Raw genomic sequence first — 13,276 nt, forward strand, 5'->3', positions numbered from 1 at the left:
GGATCGCTGGGCGCGTCACGTCCATAGTTCATAGCTCGTGTGCGCGACGCGTGTTGATCGCGTTGATGTCATTACGTCATCAAATCCACGATGCAACCATCCTGATGTACGTAGCGAGGAGTCTTTCGAAACACTGACAGATCATCAGAGGCTGCTCAACCGCACAAGTCGACACCGTCTTCGGTGTTCTGCAGCCATGAGCCCCTTGTCTTATCCTCTCGGCACAACACCAACCGACGCCACCTCGCGTGCATGCACTTTTGTCTTTTACTCCAGGTTTTAGCTGTCTACTGATCACCCCATAAACATGTTCGCGTGCCCTTAGATCCTGCAGGAATTTGCGACCGCTCACAATATCGGGCCATTTCCTCTTTGATAATTGTTCGTGGAGAAGATACCCCGGTCTTGGCCCCCCCGCATTGTACCATGATCAATGCGGAAATACACCGATGCCCGCGACACGATCAGCAACTTCGCTTGCCAATCTTGTTGTCGAACAATGGGCAGCTACATATTACGGTGCTGGGGATGATCGATAGCCGTCGCAACCCAGAACACCGGGAGCTACTTTACCAACGGTTTGCTTCTGCACTAGGTACCCGTGTAAAGCGACCAGGCATTTGCAATGGCGGCAGCAACGAACCCCAGAGAGGAGACCTCAGGTGTTGAAGGCAGAACGGGCGAATTTAGCACCAGTGTAATCGCACCGACTGATGCTCCCCAACGATCACCATGGAAGGCTTGGATGTACCTCTGGGAGTGGTATCCCAAGCACTATCCTGCAGAGGAGAGGAAGTTGCTAAGAAAGATGGACGCATGTCTACTTACCTTTTGCTCCTTCATGTGTAAGTTCCATCTGTGCCGCGCTAGAGTACCTGGTACTGACACAAGGAGTTTTCCTCAAATGGCTTGATTCGTCGAACATCAACAACGCCTATGTATCTGGCATGAAAGAGGAGCTCAACCTCTATGGGAACCAATACTCACTATTTGGAACCTTTTACAACTGCGGGTACCTTGTGTTTCAGATACCATCGTTGCTTCTGCTCTCTCGCCCGAAGATTGCGAAATACTACCTCCCCTTAATGGAAGTCCTATGGTCAATCGTCACCTTCACTCAATCTCAAATGCGCAACGAGCGCGATATATACGGTACTCGGTTCCTTCTCGGTCTTCTCGAAACGCCTGTCGCTTCAGGCACTACATATATTCTAGGCTCGTGGTACAAACCTGAGGAGGTGTTCAAGCGTACAGGAGTATGGTATGTCTCGAACAATATTGCCGTCATGTTTGGTGGATATCTACAAGCTGCAGCATACAAGAATCTCAATGGCGTGGGCGGAATGGCTGGCTGGCGATGGCTGTTCATCATTGACGGTAAGTCACGTACAATAAAACGGATAAGGTGTTTGGACTGACAAGACCAGGTGTTATTTCGCTTCCAATTGCCTTAGCTGGGTTTCTGATCTTCCCTGGTCTGCCTAACAGCGCAAAACCATGGTGGCTGACCCCAGCCGAACATGACCTAGCCCAGAGACGTGTAGCAGCAGCTGGTATTGCACCAAGTCAAAGCCTGAATTGGTCCATCATCAAGCGCACTCTTCGACGATGGGAGTTCTATATGGGTCTCTTGGCCTATACGTTCTTCCTATCATCCTCATATCCCCACGGTCAGATGGCCTTGTGGCTCAAAGATCAGGCGGCCAAGTTCCCTGGCAGCTACTCTGTTCCGCAAATCAACACAATTCCAACCGGCGCCCAAGGCGTCTCCGTGGTTGCCGCACTAGTCGCGACTTCACTATGCATGGTCTATCCTCTTTGGAGCATATTTACGATCGTGCAAGCTATCTATCTGATCGCCAACATACTGCTCCTGGTCTGGTTCATACCCAAGGGCCTCCATTGTAAGCTCCGGTCCGCAATCATCGCTCGTCAATGCACTGACACTCTTCACAGTCGCATGCTATTACCTCCTCGGTGTATCAGCAGCCGTCACTCCTATCCTCATGCCCTTCATCAACATGGCTCTACGCGATGATGCTGAAGCGCGCGCCGTCACTGTCGGTGGTATGTTGACAGCTGGCTGGGCTGTGTTTTCCTTCTATCCCATCGCTGTCTTCCCTGTTGTCGAAGCACCGCGCTGGACGAAAGGCTACTCAGTCAACATCGTATTCGTGGTTGGTTGCTGGTCATGCTTCCTTATCATGCAGTACCTTTACAAAAAGAGTGAGAAGAAGAAGCAGGAGCAGTTTGTTGGCGCGGCGGCAAGGGACGAGGAGGATAGTTTAAGCGACAAGAAGCCTGTAGAAGATGTGAAAGAACACGTTGAAGAGCGACGATGATGATTTTGGGTCCTATTCACTGGCGTACGGGAAGAACCGTGCCCCCAGAAAGATTGACACCCGTACCAGTACGCGAAATACAAAGTTCCTTCTTTTATCTACTCATAAATTCGTCCTGTGCATTGTTTCTGTGTTTGACTAAAGCGGGCTGTTGTTTGCAGTCTGTTGATGAGTAATGACAAGACAGAGACATGTAAATGGGTATCATGCAAAAAGCTAAAGACCTCTTTGATTTGCTATCATCTTCACTGCGACGTCACCAGTAAGCGCCTACAACGTGCGACGTGATGAACAGTGGACACAATACGGCAATTTGTTTTCCCGAATCCATGCTAGATCAGGCACGTCCTATATTGACGAGCCCAACTGTATGATTCTTAGGCCTTTTTGTCAGGTGCTTCGTGAAGCTCTATAATACTGGGGTCATTGATGATCTTGTTTGCCGCAGCGGTCAGAGCATCACGGTCGGCCTTTTCTGATTCGAATACTATCGTTTCGTCAGTATATTATGGCGTGGATCAAAAAAGACATTCAACTCACAGAAGTGCAGCTCTTCCAGGGTTTTTCCAAATGTCTCAGGGAAGAAGATGTAGATGAACACAATCTCAAAGCAGATCCATACGACGTAGACGAGCAGATACTTCCAGTCAGCATTCTCTAGCCCAATGGGATTAACGAAAGAGCCTATATATGGTCAGTTGAAGTTCAGCAAGAACTGAGATTTGACACAATGCTTACCGAACATGACAGCCGTCCTATTGAAAAGCTGGAACCACGACAGTCCCTTTGTACGTACGTAGTACGGAAAGATCTCGACCATATACGTATACGTCAAGGCATTGTATGCAATACAATAAGCCGGACTGTACAAGAATATAAAAACAAGCACTACATATCCCGATTCTTTCGATCCCGTGATGCGATTGCGGGCTTGCGCAACAGTCCACCCCGTATACACTGCAAGCAAACAAGCCGCACAAAGAAGATACATCCTCCTCCGTGGAAATCTTGGCGAGACACTGGCCATGATCAAGCTGACTAAGAAGCCCCAACTCTCCTTGCCAACGTTGTACCGCACCTGTTGGTAGCTGTCCGTAATGCCAATCTTTTCCGCAATAGGAACGAAGTATTGAGAAATTAGATTATTGCCACTGAATTGTACAAATAGCCCCAGTGCAGCAGCGACAAGGGAACGGTGGCGCATGCCTTTGGTTTGGAAGAGCTCTCCCCAACCGCGGGCGCGTGAGTTGTTTTCGATTTTGAGCGCGGCTTGGATCTCAGCAAGTTCGACGTGCGGCAGCTCGGCGGCAGCATCACCCTCAGCGTGGTACTTGATTAGAATCTGGAGAGCTTCTTCGCTTCGGTCTTTGGAGACGAGCCACTGGTGATAGTTAGTGGGGTTTAGGGCATTTGTTCTGGTGGCGTCTTACCCGAGGACTTTCAGGGACAGTGAGCGCGAAGCCAATCTGGATTAGAGACGGCACTGCTTGGAGAATGGATGGAAGACGCCAACTCCAGTCATTCTGAATGAGACGTGTCTGAACGACGATGCCTGCACCGAGTACAGCACCAACTCCAAAAAAGGCATTGAACATACTACCGAGAAAGGCACGCTCCTTCGGATGGCCGAGTTCTCCGAGTAGCGCAGCTCCACCGATGATGGCATATACGATACCGTGACCAAGAAAGATGCGGGAAAATACAAACATGGGCACTAGCTAGGGTCAGTCGCTTCTTCACTGAAGCGAGCATGTACTCACAATTTCGCGAGAGCCCTTGCATGATAGCACCGATAACCATAACCACCGAGCCGAAAACAATAGACTTTCTGCGACCCAAGCGATCGGATACTATAGACACGAAGGGGATCGAAGTGATGGCTCCGAGGTTGTAGCAAGCGACTAGTAGACCCAGTTGTCCACCTTTCGGGTGGTTGAAGAACTCTTTCCAGTACGTGAGTGCTTGCATACCATTCATCATGGACGAATCGAAGCCGGACGTTGATTCTATGAATAGACAGAATGGTACCAGAAGGAGGTACAGTTGCCGAAGGTTGGGTTTGTTCCACCATCGTACGTGGTCGTTGGCGACCAAGCGTTCGACGACGCTGTCCCCAATAGCGGCGACTGATGGCGCCATGACATTCAACGGCGTTGTGTTGATACGATTAGTGATGATTGTTGTGGGTGTTGGGGGTGTTGGGGGTGTCAAAGCCTTGAAGATATCAAGGACCGTGTCTTAGCATACGAGTGGTGTCAATCTGATATAGCCATGGTGCGGCAACTCAGTCGGCCGTTGTGTCGGCAAGGCATATCCCGACGAGTGATGCATTTTTAATGCCCAGGCTGGGCATTGAGGGGTCTGGTGATCATACGGTCAAGCACCGAAGAACTTCGTGACAATATCCCCCCATGCAGTCATCAGCCATTAATATCCAGTTCAAGAAGCCAAAATTATGTCTGAGTAATTAGTCGACCGCGACCGCGACTTGTGGACCTTCTTCCCAGTGTATAAAAAGCCTTTCGCGCCATACCTTCATATTTAAGACTCCGATATTCGTAATTTGGTTTTGTAGCACAGCAGGAGTTGTGCTCGAAGGGCGATCTTCCCCGCTGCCCGAACTCATGGAGTAACCCTATTTAGCCGCGGACCGCATCCAGTTCAGAAAGGATCCACAGTTGGAGGCCTTAGACTGTCAATGCAGGAGAGGTAGGGTGATCCTGTTTGTTGGGTATTTGCGGGGAAGTGGTGGTTTGCGGAGGAACGGTCTACTTATCCGTATTCTGACCAACAGACCTAATGCCGAACCAATGAACATAAAAGTACAGTGAACCGACCGGTTTCTGTACGAGATTAACGGTGTTTGAAATGGTCCTAGCTATAGGACACGGGCTTTGTGGTCGGCTTTCGCTGTACGTCGCGTGATGACTTGCGGTACGTTTCCCACAATGCAGCTGGTGTTCGCTTCTGATCTACCGCCCGCAGACCTAGGGCCACACCTAATGCTTTAGCAAAAAAAAGCAAAACGAAAGATGTGACAGTCTCGGCGCAATCGTTAATCCATGATGCCCCTGCAAAGGTACCTTCAGACGGCCACAGGTTTCTGAAGTTAACCAAGATGGGCCAGTTGTCCAGCTCAAAAAAGACAACAAGAAGCTGCAAATCTATCCACCAGTCGCCCAAGATGCCTCTGGCGATGCGCTTCCGTGAAGACAGAACCATGTCACTTGGTGCCATGATGATGCCATTCAGATTCCAGAAGAACAGGGGTTTACTGATGTCGCTCGGATCAGTCCATTCTTCCACAACCACCTCTTCGACCCAATCCTCTGGCCGTACATGTTTTTTTCGGCTTTTTTCTTCTATGTCAAGGCAGTGCTCAAGGCGACCCCAATTGTGCCTCGCATATCGAGGCACCTCAACGACCAACCCTTCGCACACTACCCGACCTGAACTGTCAATCTCGCCGCCTGCCAGTGCGCTGAAGCTTTTGGTGGTGCCGTTGAGCTCAACAACGATGGCGCCTTTGACGAGGCGGAGGAATTCTGTGTGCGTGGCATGGAAGTGCAATCCAGAGGTCCAGGCTGAGTATCGAGGCAGAGAGATAGTGGTCTTTATCTGCGACGTATCATCCGTAGGAGGTGTGATGGGGATGTGATAAGCGACGGCTTCCTGTCCTGAGCGTAGTAACGCGCGTGTGCCCGTAGGCAAAGGGTTCAGGGCTCGAGGCTCAGGCGTGATAGCTTGTGTCTGTGTCATTGAGGTTGACCAGGAAATGTTGACCGTAAATTTTTTGAGCATGCAAGAAACATAAACCTGATTCTATATCTTCGGACAGAGCGATATATGTTATTCCTAACATATATCCTGCTTGATTGGTACTGGACGCCTTGCTGCTGAGAAATCAACGGAAGATGACCGCGATTTGGCTTACAATACAAGCTTTAATGCTGCTGTGTGCATTGAGGTAACGTGCCAGCTTGACTCGTAGTTGCTGTGCACGATTGAGAATGTGAGCCTTACCAAACGCAGAGGCATATTGTAACAATATCGCGTCGCAGACTAGCGTGCCTGTGACGCGTTCAGGAATGACGTCAATGCGTCACCATCCAAATTGTAGACGGCCTGACTTTGCGCATATATCTGCTTTACATGTCGAGACCCAAGTGCTCACAAAACACTCATAGCTACTGGATTTTATGTCTTTCATGAGTGTCAGTTCAGGTTGAAAGCGCGTTTGTAAGTTATGAAGGATGTCCATCGACTGAAGCATGCTGGACTGGCGTAGAAGGGCATACTCATAAGCAAAAAGACAACGCAAAGAACTTTAAATAGAGAGACAGTTGCTATGTACGAGATTTTGCTCTTGAGTTCGCAAGTCTCTCTTACCTTCACCTAGGTTTCTCGATGTCTGTTTGGCGTCTCGTTTGACCACGACCTCTTCCGCTGCCCGTTGTTTGCCTTCTGCCTCACCTCACGCCGTTCACTACTTTCATGCCAGATCTTTCTGTCTCTGTTCAGTTCTCTCCATCCGTGTTCTCCCGGCTTATCAGCAACCCTGAAATCCTCTTCTCTTGAACTGAAGTCATGCTCGAGCTTGCTGTGGCGGAGGCGTACCGCCCACACACACCGAAAAGCGCACCAAAGAAAAGATTACCAAAATCCTCGTCATTTGCGACAAATCCCAAAATTAGAGCCCCAACCTTCTCTTTACGATCGCGGCCCGCTTCCTCTCTCTCCAACAGCTCAAGCGCTTACTCCCAGCCCCGATCGTTCAGAAGTATCACATCCTGGCGTAAAAGAACTGACTCCGTGCTCAGCTCGACAACAGAAACGCCGGAAAGCTCAGGCTGCGTTGATTTAGTGCTCAGCTCTACGACACAAGTACCAGACGTCTGCACCTCTTGCAGACCCGTGCCTATATCTGACAACCGTCCTCGATTGCCGCTCAAGGTGCCTCTACCCCCACAAGAAGAACTGGAAGAATTCGACCTAGCCCTACAAGCAGCCATCAACCATCTTCAAAACTCTGCCTTCTCCAGCGCCCACAACCAAGCCTCAGCGGCGCTCGCCCATCTCGCGCACATAGCTGACATCGTCTCCTGCGTAGCGACTAGCTGGCCAGAGTTCTGGACCATGCTCGTGCATGCTGCCCAGCTCCTCTGCAGTGCCAAACAAGGCATGAGTCGGGATGTGGCGAGCTGTCTGGTCCAGGCGCTTGAGCGAGTCGCTAGATGGTGGAACGAGGAGCAAAGAAGAACGGATGGGGATGAAAGTACAGCAGAGCTCGCTCGCATAACAGGGAGCGCCTTTGATCAGATACTTCGGCAGAGGAAGGATGTGGATGAGCTGCTGAGTGGGGTATTTGAGACGTGGTTGGAGAAGTACATCGAAGGTATGCAGCGAGTGAACTCTCATGCGCCGGCATGGAGTGCGACCAGCCACACATCCAAACCGGTGCGGAGCGGGGTGAAGCAAGAGAGCGTACTGCGGATCCTCACACCTACCCCTTCCCCCGCCATCTTCGCCATGTTATCTCACGCTCTCTCCGCGATGCCCAGTGTCAGTATCGCAATCTCCATCATGTCCACGCCAGATGTCACTCCGCCCTCAGAGCTCTGTCCAATCTCACCATCAACGTCTCGACTACGCACCACCGTCTTCCCGGCCCAGGCAATTGGCACCGCAAGTCGAGACGTAGACATCCTGCTCTTGCGCGCAGAAGCCTTCGACTCCCAAGGCAACATTCAAAGCACGAGAGGCGCGTTGAGCGCTGCTGCATGCGTCAAGACTCTCTCTTCATATGCGAGAGTTGTCGTCCTAGTTGGTCTGGACAGCATTGTTTCTAAATCGGGGAAAAGAGAAAGAGATAGTGAGCCGTGGAACGTGTTAGGTCTGAAACCTGATGATAGAGATGTTGATATGGACGTGAAGTTAGCGTGGGCTCCTGCGCGGCTCATGGATACGTATATCATGGAAACAGGCGTGCTGGAGTTAGGTGAGATGGAGAAGTTGGCGACGGAGGCTGGCGAGCGGGTGCGCTACATTTTTGGTGAGTGAACTCCTGCGTAAGACCTCGGATACAGATCTGACGAGTTGCTGGGAATCATGAGACTTGTCAGCGTGTCATGGCAGTTTGGCTCTTGAGTCGGGTTGGGGTCTCTCAGACTGTGTAAAGAGTTGATTTTTGGTGAAAGTTCATTTGGATATTCCCGGCAACGCCGTCCTTAAAGCGTCTGAGCCAAAGCTCATGAAATGCTCCGGTGCTGACCGCTAAACTCATGCTGTTCGTACAATCCTTTGTTGTTGACCTCGTGAGCCGTACGAGTTCGTTCTCTCCCTTTTCGTCGCCAAATATCCTGCAGCAGACAACTCTTGACTCGTCTAGATGAGGTGCTTGCTCCTGAAGTAGGCCCTGAGGTAGACAACCTGCCAGGCGCCTAGGCCGACCAACATGCCCATCGTGCCGAACGCAAACCACTTGACGCGCTCGTTCGTACTTTCGTTTGTATCTCTCAGCTTCTGTTCGCGTACCCTCAGGTAGTCCATCTCCGTGACGATCTCGCCGACAACCTCTTCAATACGCCTGAGCTCCAGCTCCACGGGCTTCAGCTTCTCTCCAGCCTGGATGGCGCTCCAGTCCTTTGCGTCGGCGCCAATATCGATGTCCAACTCCACGTGGCGCGGGCCGGTGCTCTTTTGTGCGCCGGTGAGCACGTTCTCGAAACAAACGTCGAAGGCCGAGTCGGCGTGCGAGGTGAAGGCGTAGCGGTTCTCGCCGACAACATCCTTGGGGCGATGGTAGTCGTTGCCCATTGCATCGCGGATCTGGCTCGAGTCAGCATTGTGTTGAATGAGCTACACGCCACGAGGTGCTGCGTAGCGCGGTGTTGGCAATTGAGCACGTACGTGCATGTCGACCTTCTGGCCATCACCCCTGTATCCGTCCAGGATTGCTGTGACAACTACGAGCTGTTCTTTTGCGACAAAGTTGCGGACGCATCGCTCGTACTTTGCGGCGTCGTGCGCGGAAACGGGGTGGAGATCGAATTTGAGGGCCGCGGTGAGGGGCGCAATGACCGCAAGGAGAACGGCGATGGCGCGCATTATCCTATCCATGAGGGATTGTGTGCACGCCGAACAGAATGCGAGACAGCGTGTGGTTGTTGATACAGACACAGACACAGATCTCCCACGACGGTCGGTATGTCCCGTCGTTTAGGACAGGTGTTTTGAGCTAGCGCCCAGTTAGGCAAGGTGTTTGGGATCCTGGACGTGACTTCCCCTCTCTGCGCGTGCCTTCCTCTCACACGTCAAACTTCACGTCCGTTGCAGCCTCTCCATGTTGATTTCGGGACTCATGAATAGGCTTTCATCTCTCGACGAGACGATGCACCGCAGATATACAGGCTTATTGCTGACTACACGCTGCAGGGAAATGCACCAACCCCTGGTGATGCCAATGCTCGCTGGATAGATACTAACAAACCATTTCCCACTCCTCTACCAAGCTGTGGTGCCTCCGTCAATCTTCAGATCATGTCCTGTCATGTAGCTGCTTGCTTTGCTCAGCATGAACAGCGCCACAGCTTTGTATTCCTCCGGCGTGCTGATCCTCCTGAGCATGTTGTTATCTTCCCATTTCGATCGATCTGCCTCACCTTTCCTGAAGTTCTCCTCTACCATGGGCGTCACGATATGACCTGGACTGAGGGAGTTGACTCGAATTCCGCCAGAACCATCTTCCCTTTTTCTGCCGAATTCCATGGCCAGGCTGCGTGCCAACTGAACCACTGCAGCTTTTGACGAATTGTACACCGGAGCGTCAAACCCCCTGTTCGCGATTGATCCACTCATGGAGGCTACCAGACACAACGACCCCTCGATCTTGTATTTAAGCATCTCACGAGCACAGGCTTGCGCTGCTAGGAACACTCCAGTGTAGTTGACGGCGAGCATCTTCGCAATGTCTTCTGACTTGTAGTCGATTGCCTTGGTCACTTGTTGGACCCCAGCAGCTGTAGCTTCTGTCAATCTACAAACTTCAGACAATTGACTGCCTTCACGTACCTGCAACCAGTCCATCCAGTCGCTGCTTCTGGGCTGCGATGTCGGCAATCGTCGCCCCCAAGATATCCGCATCCGTGACATCAGCCTGGTGATACACTAATCCGCCTTCAAACTCCTCTTTTGCGCGTGCCCTTGCTTCTTCGAACTCTTTCGTCGGCTCCGGCGATCTATCGAGGACGTGCACAGTACCACCAGCTTCGACGAGACCCTCAGTGATCGAGAACCCAAGACCTTGGCCACCTCCCGTGACCACAAAGACCTTCCCGCCAATGTCGAAATCGCTGTGCTTTCTGCTGCCTACATTGTCTCGCTTTTCGCACGGTGTTTGCTTGTAGGTAATGTCTCGATGCGTTGCCAGTGTTCGTCGTTGCAGAAAGGCTGTGGAAGGCTGGATTCGCGATGGTCTCGAGCTCCCACAGACAACCTGACGCAACGTTATTGTCGACCGTGCAGATGCCATCATGAGATGTTTGCAATGAGATAATTTACTGTAGATCGTAACAAGGGATGTGACTGGTAGTAAACAGGTTGTCAAGGCGTGTGCTGAGTATTGTTGTGGTCCTGGGCTGACAGCTATAAAGGTAGGAGGGCAACATGATGTAATTAGAAAGACCCAGCAAGCCCACCCATCCTTCGCCATTTCTTTCGCAACATAAAAGGAAATCATCGTGACATTGGCGAGCTCATAACATCTCCATTCGCTCCAGCTCCTGCCGCCAACACGGATCGCCGCAGATCCTTGCCTGATACCACGGGTTTCAAGCAGGGACCTGTCACGCGGTTCTTGGAGCAACAACCCGCGGAAGAGTCAACCCGTCTCGCCTACATGAACATTGGGCCGTCAGGAAAGCAGGTGTTGTTACAATTCAACTGGACACAGCGCAATACTACGGGACCAAAATTGTGGGCCCAGACCCCAAGTCGCGACTTTTGTGGGGCGCCTTATGAGCCATCGACGACAACTTGCAGTCATCGTGAGATTCCGCATGCGTAAACTGATTGTGGGTCCTGCAAAATATGGGGTTTCGCATCTCGCCAAGACAAGTTTGCAATGAACTCTGAATGGTGATCTCCACTAGCGCGATCCAAATGGTTCCGGAATCTGGTGTAAGATTTACGTCAGTTTTGTAGCTTCACAACCGACCGCTCATGTTGTCCGCAACCAGTCAGCTAGCGCACTTCCCTCGCGACTCATGGACTGCTCCTTTCCGACTGAACATACTCTTCTTCTGTCTTCTGCTGACCGTACGTGCAACACCAACAATGTGAACCTCATACCGCGACGAATGCCTAAGTAGATAAGAGCACATAACTATCAGAAAAATGGTGCACCGCTCGTTTATGCAAGTAATCCGCCTACGCAAGTAGCTTTGGTACTTTGCATAAATCCTGACTGTTCTAGTACATTACTATCCATCTCCACCGCTACCTGGACCTGAATATAATGTTCGAAAACGGCCGTGCCGAGACATAGTGTCTTTACACTATCGTTACACTTCTGTCCTACATGCCTACGCTGCATCGGTCTAATCTACGCTTGCAACCGCCCATCGAACCCCTCGGCTGCGTGGATTCACTACCCTCTGCTTACTTTCAACACTGAACAATCTCAAAAATTACGAATTCGCGCTTTAGCTGACTCTTAAACACCGATCCGACCTCACTATAACTGCGCAACAGATCAAGAGAGCTAACAACCCACGCCCCACCAGCCCGCAACTCAAAACGCCATAACTAGCCCAGCATCCTTGGTGAACCGACTGATTGATTCAGTACGTCGAAGGCATACCCAAGCCAAGAACCCACCACCACCTTCCACTCCCTTTAAAACCATGCCACAAACACCCTCCGCGCTAGCTACAAGCACGACCCAGCGAATGTGCACGCAACACCCAACGCTCACCCAATGCGAGCCACATGAGTCCTCCAATCCAAGCCAACAAAAAGACGACACTCCAACTTCGACCACGACACCGATCCGCCATCTAAAACAACCACGCATCCAGCCCCGGCTACATATACTACAAGCCGTCCCGCGACAGAAGACCCCTCCGAGGCACCACGAAAAGAAGAAGATAAATAAAACCTACACAGTCCACCGACCACACGATTTGGAGAGAAAAAAAAGAAAAGAAAAAAAGAAAACTAAAACATCAACTCATCTCGCCGACCCAGCCCCTGATTCTCGCCCAGTCAGCCATATCCTTCCTCACCTCGTTCCCGACTTTACATACATACATACATACAACCCCACGGTGCACGACGTTGTCCCAACTTCTAATAAACAAGCAACGACAGCAGAAGCAAGCTAATCAGGGCGCATTGACGCATTACACCAAACGCCGGCCCCGTTGTTTCAGATCTAGATCCTGCCGGCGTTTTCCTGGGAAGAATGCACAAAGTTCTGCGGGGAAGAGCGAGTACCTACGAAGCCTGTTTGGGTTGAAGTGGTCATGTTCGATCGACCAGAAGCAATTGTCGCCAACAATAGTGTGAATGCTGATCGATGATATAGTCTTACTTGATCCCGCTGGTGTATTATCAACTATAAAGCAAGTTCAGAAAGAAAGTAGGGTCAGCGTTTGATTTGAAAAGTTGTAGTATCCATTCTAGATGCTCAAAGTACAAGGTCAAAAGGGATAGCGTCTAGTTATCTGCTCAGACAAGTCGCCATCAGGTAACCCGAGAGAGTAATGCTATATGACATGGGTGATACAAGGGGATGCTCGTGACCCATCCAACGTGTTTTGCAGATGGTTTTACTGTAAAAGCCAAAGACTGCGCAGCAGTCCGCTGGCGTCGTAAGACAGCCGGAACGCCAGAACGCAGGATCGAAAACGGATTAGGGGAATCGAACAGGTAGC

General features: G+C 51.0%; 6 protein-coding genes across 6 annotated transcripts; 2 read left to right on the top strand and 4 right to left on the bottom strand.

Annotated features, from left to right (window-relative positions):
- Nucleotides 1–625: 625 nt before the first annotated feature.
- Nucleotides 626–2,342, top strand: EKO05_0006058 (uncharacterized protein; the record flags this gene model as incomplete). Its single annotated transcript, XM_038939802.1, has 4 exons — nt 626–845; nt 895–1,377; nt 1,428–1,904; nt 1,957–2,342. 4 exons carry the CDS (start codon nt 626–628, stop codon nt 2,340–2,342), a joined length of 1,566 nt encoding a protein of 521 aa, XP_038799064.1.
- A 377-nt stretch (nt 2,343–2,719) lies between these two features.
- On the bottom strand, nt 2,720–4,481 carry EKO05_0006059 (uncharacterized protein; the record flags this gene model as incomplete). Its single annotated transcript, XM_038939911.1, has 5 exons — nt 2,720–2,829; nt 2,883–3,026; nt 3,081–3,723; nt 3,773–4,056; nt 4,103–4,481. 5 exons carry the CDS (start codon nt 4,479–4,481, stop codon nt 2,720–2,722), a joined length of 1,560 nt encoding a protein of 519 aa, XP_038799065.1.
- Nucleotides 4,482–5,216: 735 nt separating this feature from the next.
- Nucleotides 5,217–6,101, bottom strand: EKO05_0006060 (uncharacterized protein; the record flags this gene model as incomplete). Its single annotated transcript, XM_038945910.1, has 1 exon — nt 5,217–6,101. One exon carries the CDS (start codon nt 6,099–6,101, stop codon nt 5,217–5,219), a length of 885 nt encoding a protein of 294 aa, XP_038799066.1.
- Nucleotides 6,102–6,929: 828 nt separating this feature from the next.
- EKO05_0006061 (uncharacterized protein) lies at nt 6,930–8,402 on the top strand (the record flags this gene model as incomplete). The annotated part of the gene is made up of 1 exon (XM_038945911.1): nt 6,930–8,402. One exon carries the CDS (start codon nt 6,930–6,932, stop codon nt 8,400–8,402), a length of 1,473 nt encoding a protein of 490 aa, XP_038799067.1.
- Nucleotides 8,403–8,726: 324 nt separating this feature from the next.
- Nucleotides 8,727–9,461, bottom strand: EKO05_0006062 (vesicle coat component; the record flags this gene model as incomplete). The annotated part of the gene is made up of 2 exons (XM_038939764.1): nt 8,727–9,170; nt 9,252–9,461. The coding sequence occupies 2 exons, from the start codon at nt 9,459–9,461 to the stop codon at nt 8,727–8,729; spliced, it is 654 nt and encodes a 217-aa protein (XP_038799068.1).
- Nucleotides 9,462–9,845: 384 nt separating this feature from the next.
- On the bottom strand, nt 9,846–11,052 carry EKO05_0006063 (uncharacterized protein; the record flags this gene model as incomplete). Its single annotated transcript, XM_038939836.2, has 2 exons — nt 9,846–10,360; nt 10,413–11,052. The coding sequence occupies 2 exons, from the start codon at nt 11,050–11,052 to the stop codon at nt 9,846–9,848; spliced, it is 1,155 nt and encodes a 384-aa protein (XP_038799069.2).
- Nucleotides 11,053–13,276: the final 2,224 nt, after the last annotated feature.

The sequence above is a fragment of the Ascochyta rabiei genome, chromosome 9 (assembly GCF_004011695.2).
Source record: "Ascochyta rabiei chromosome 9, complete sequence".
Taxonomy (NCBI): Eukaryota; Fungi; Ascomycota; class Dothideomycetes; order Pleosporales; family Didymellaceae; genus Ascochyta; species Ascochyta rabiei.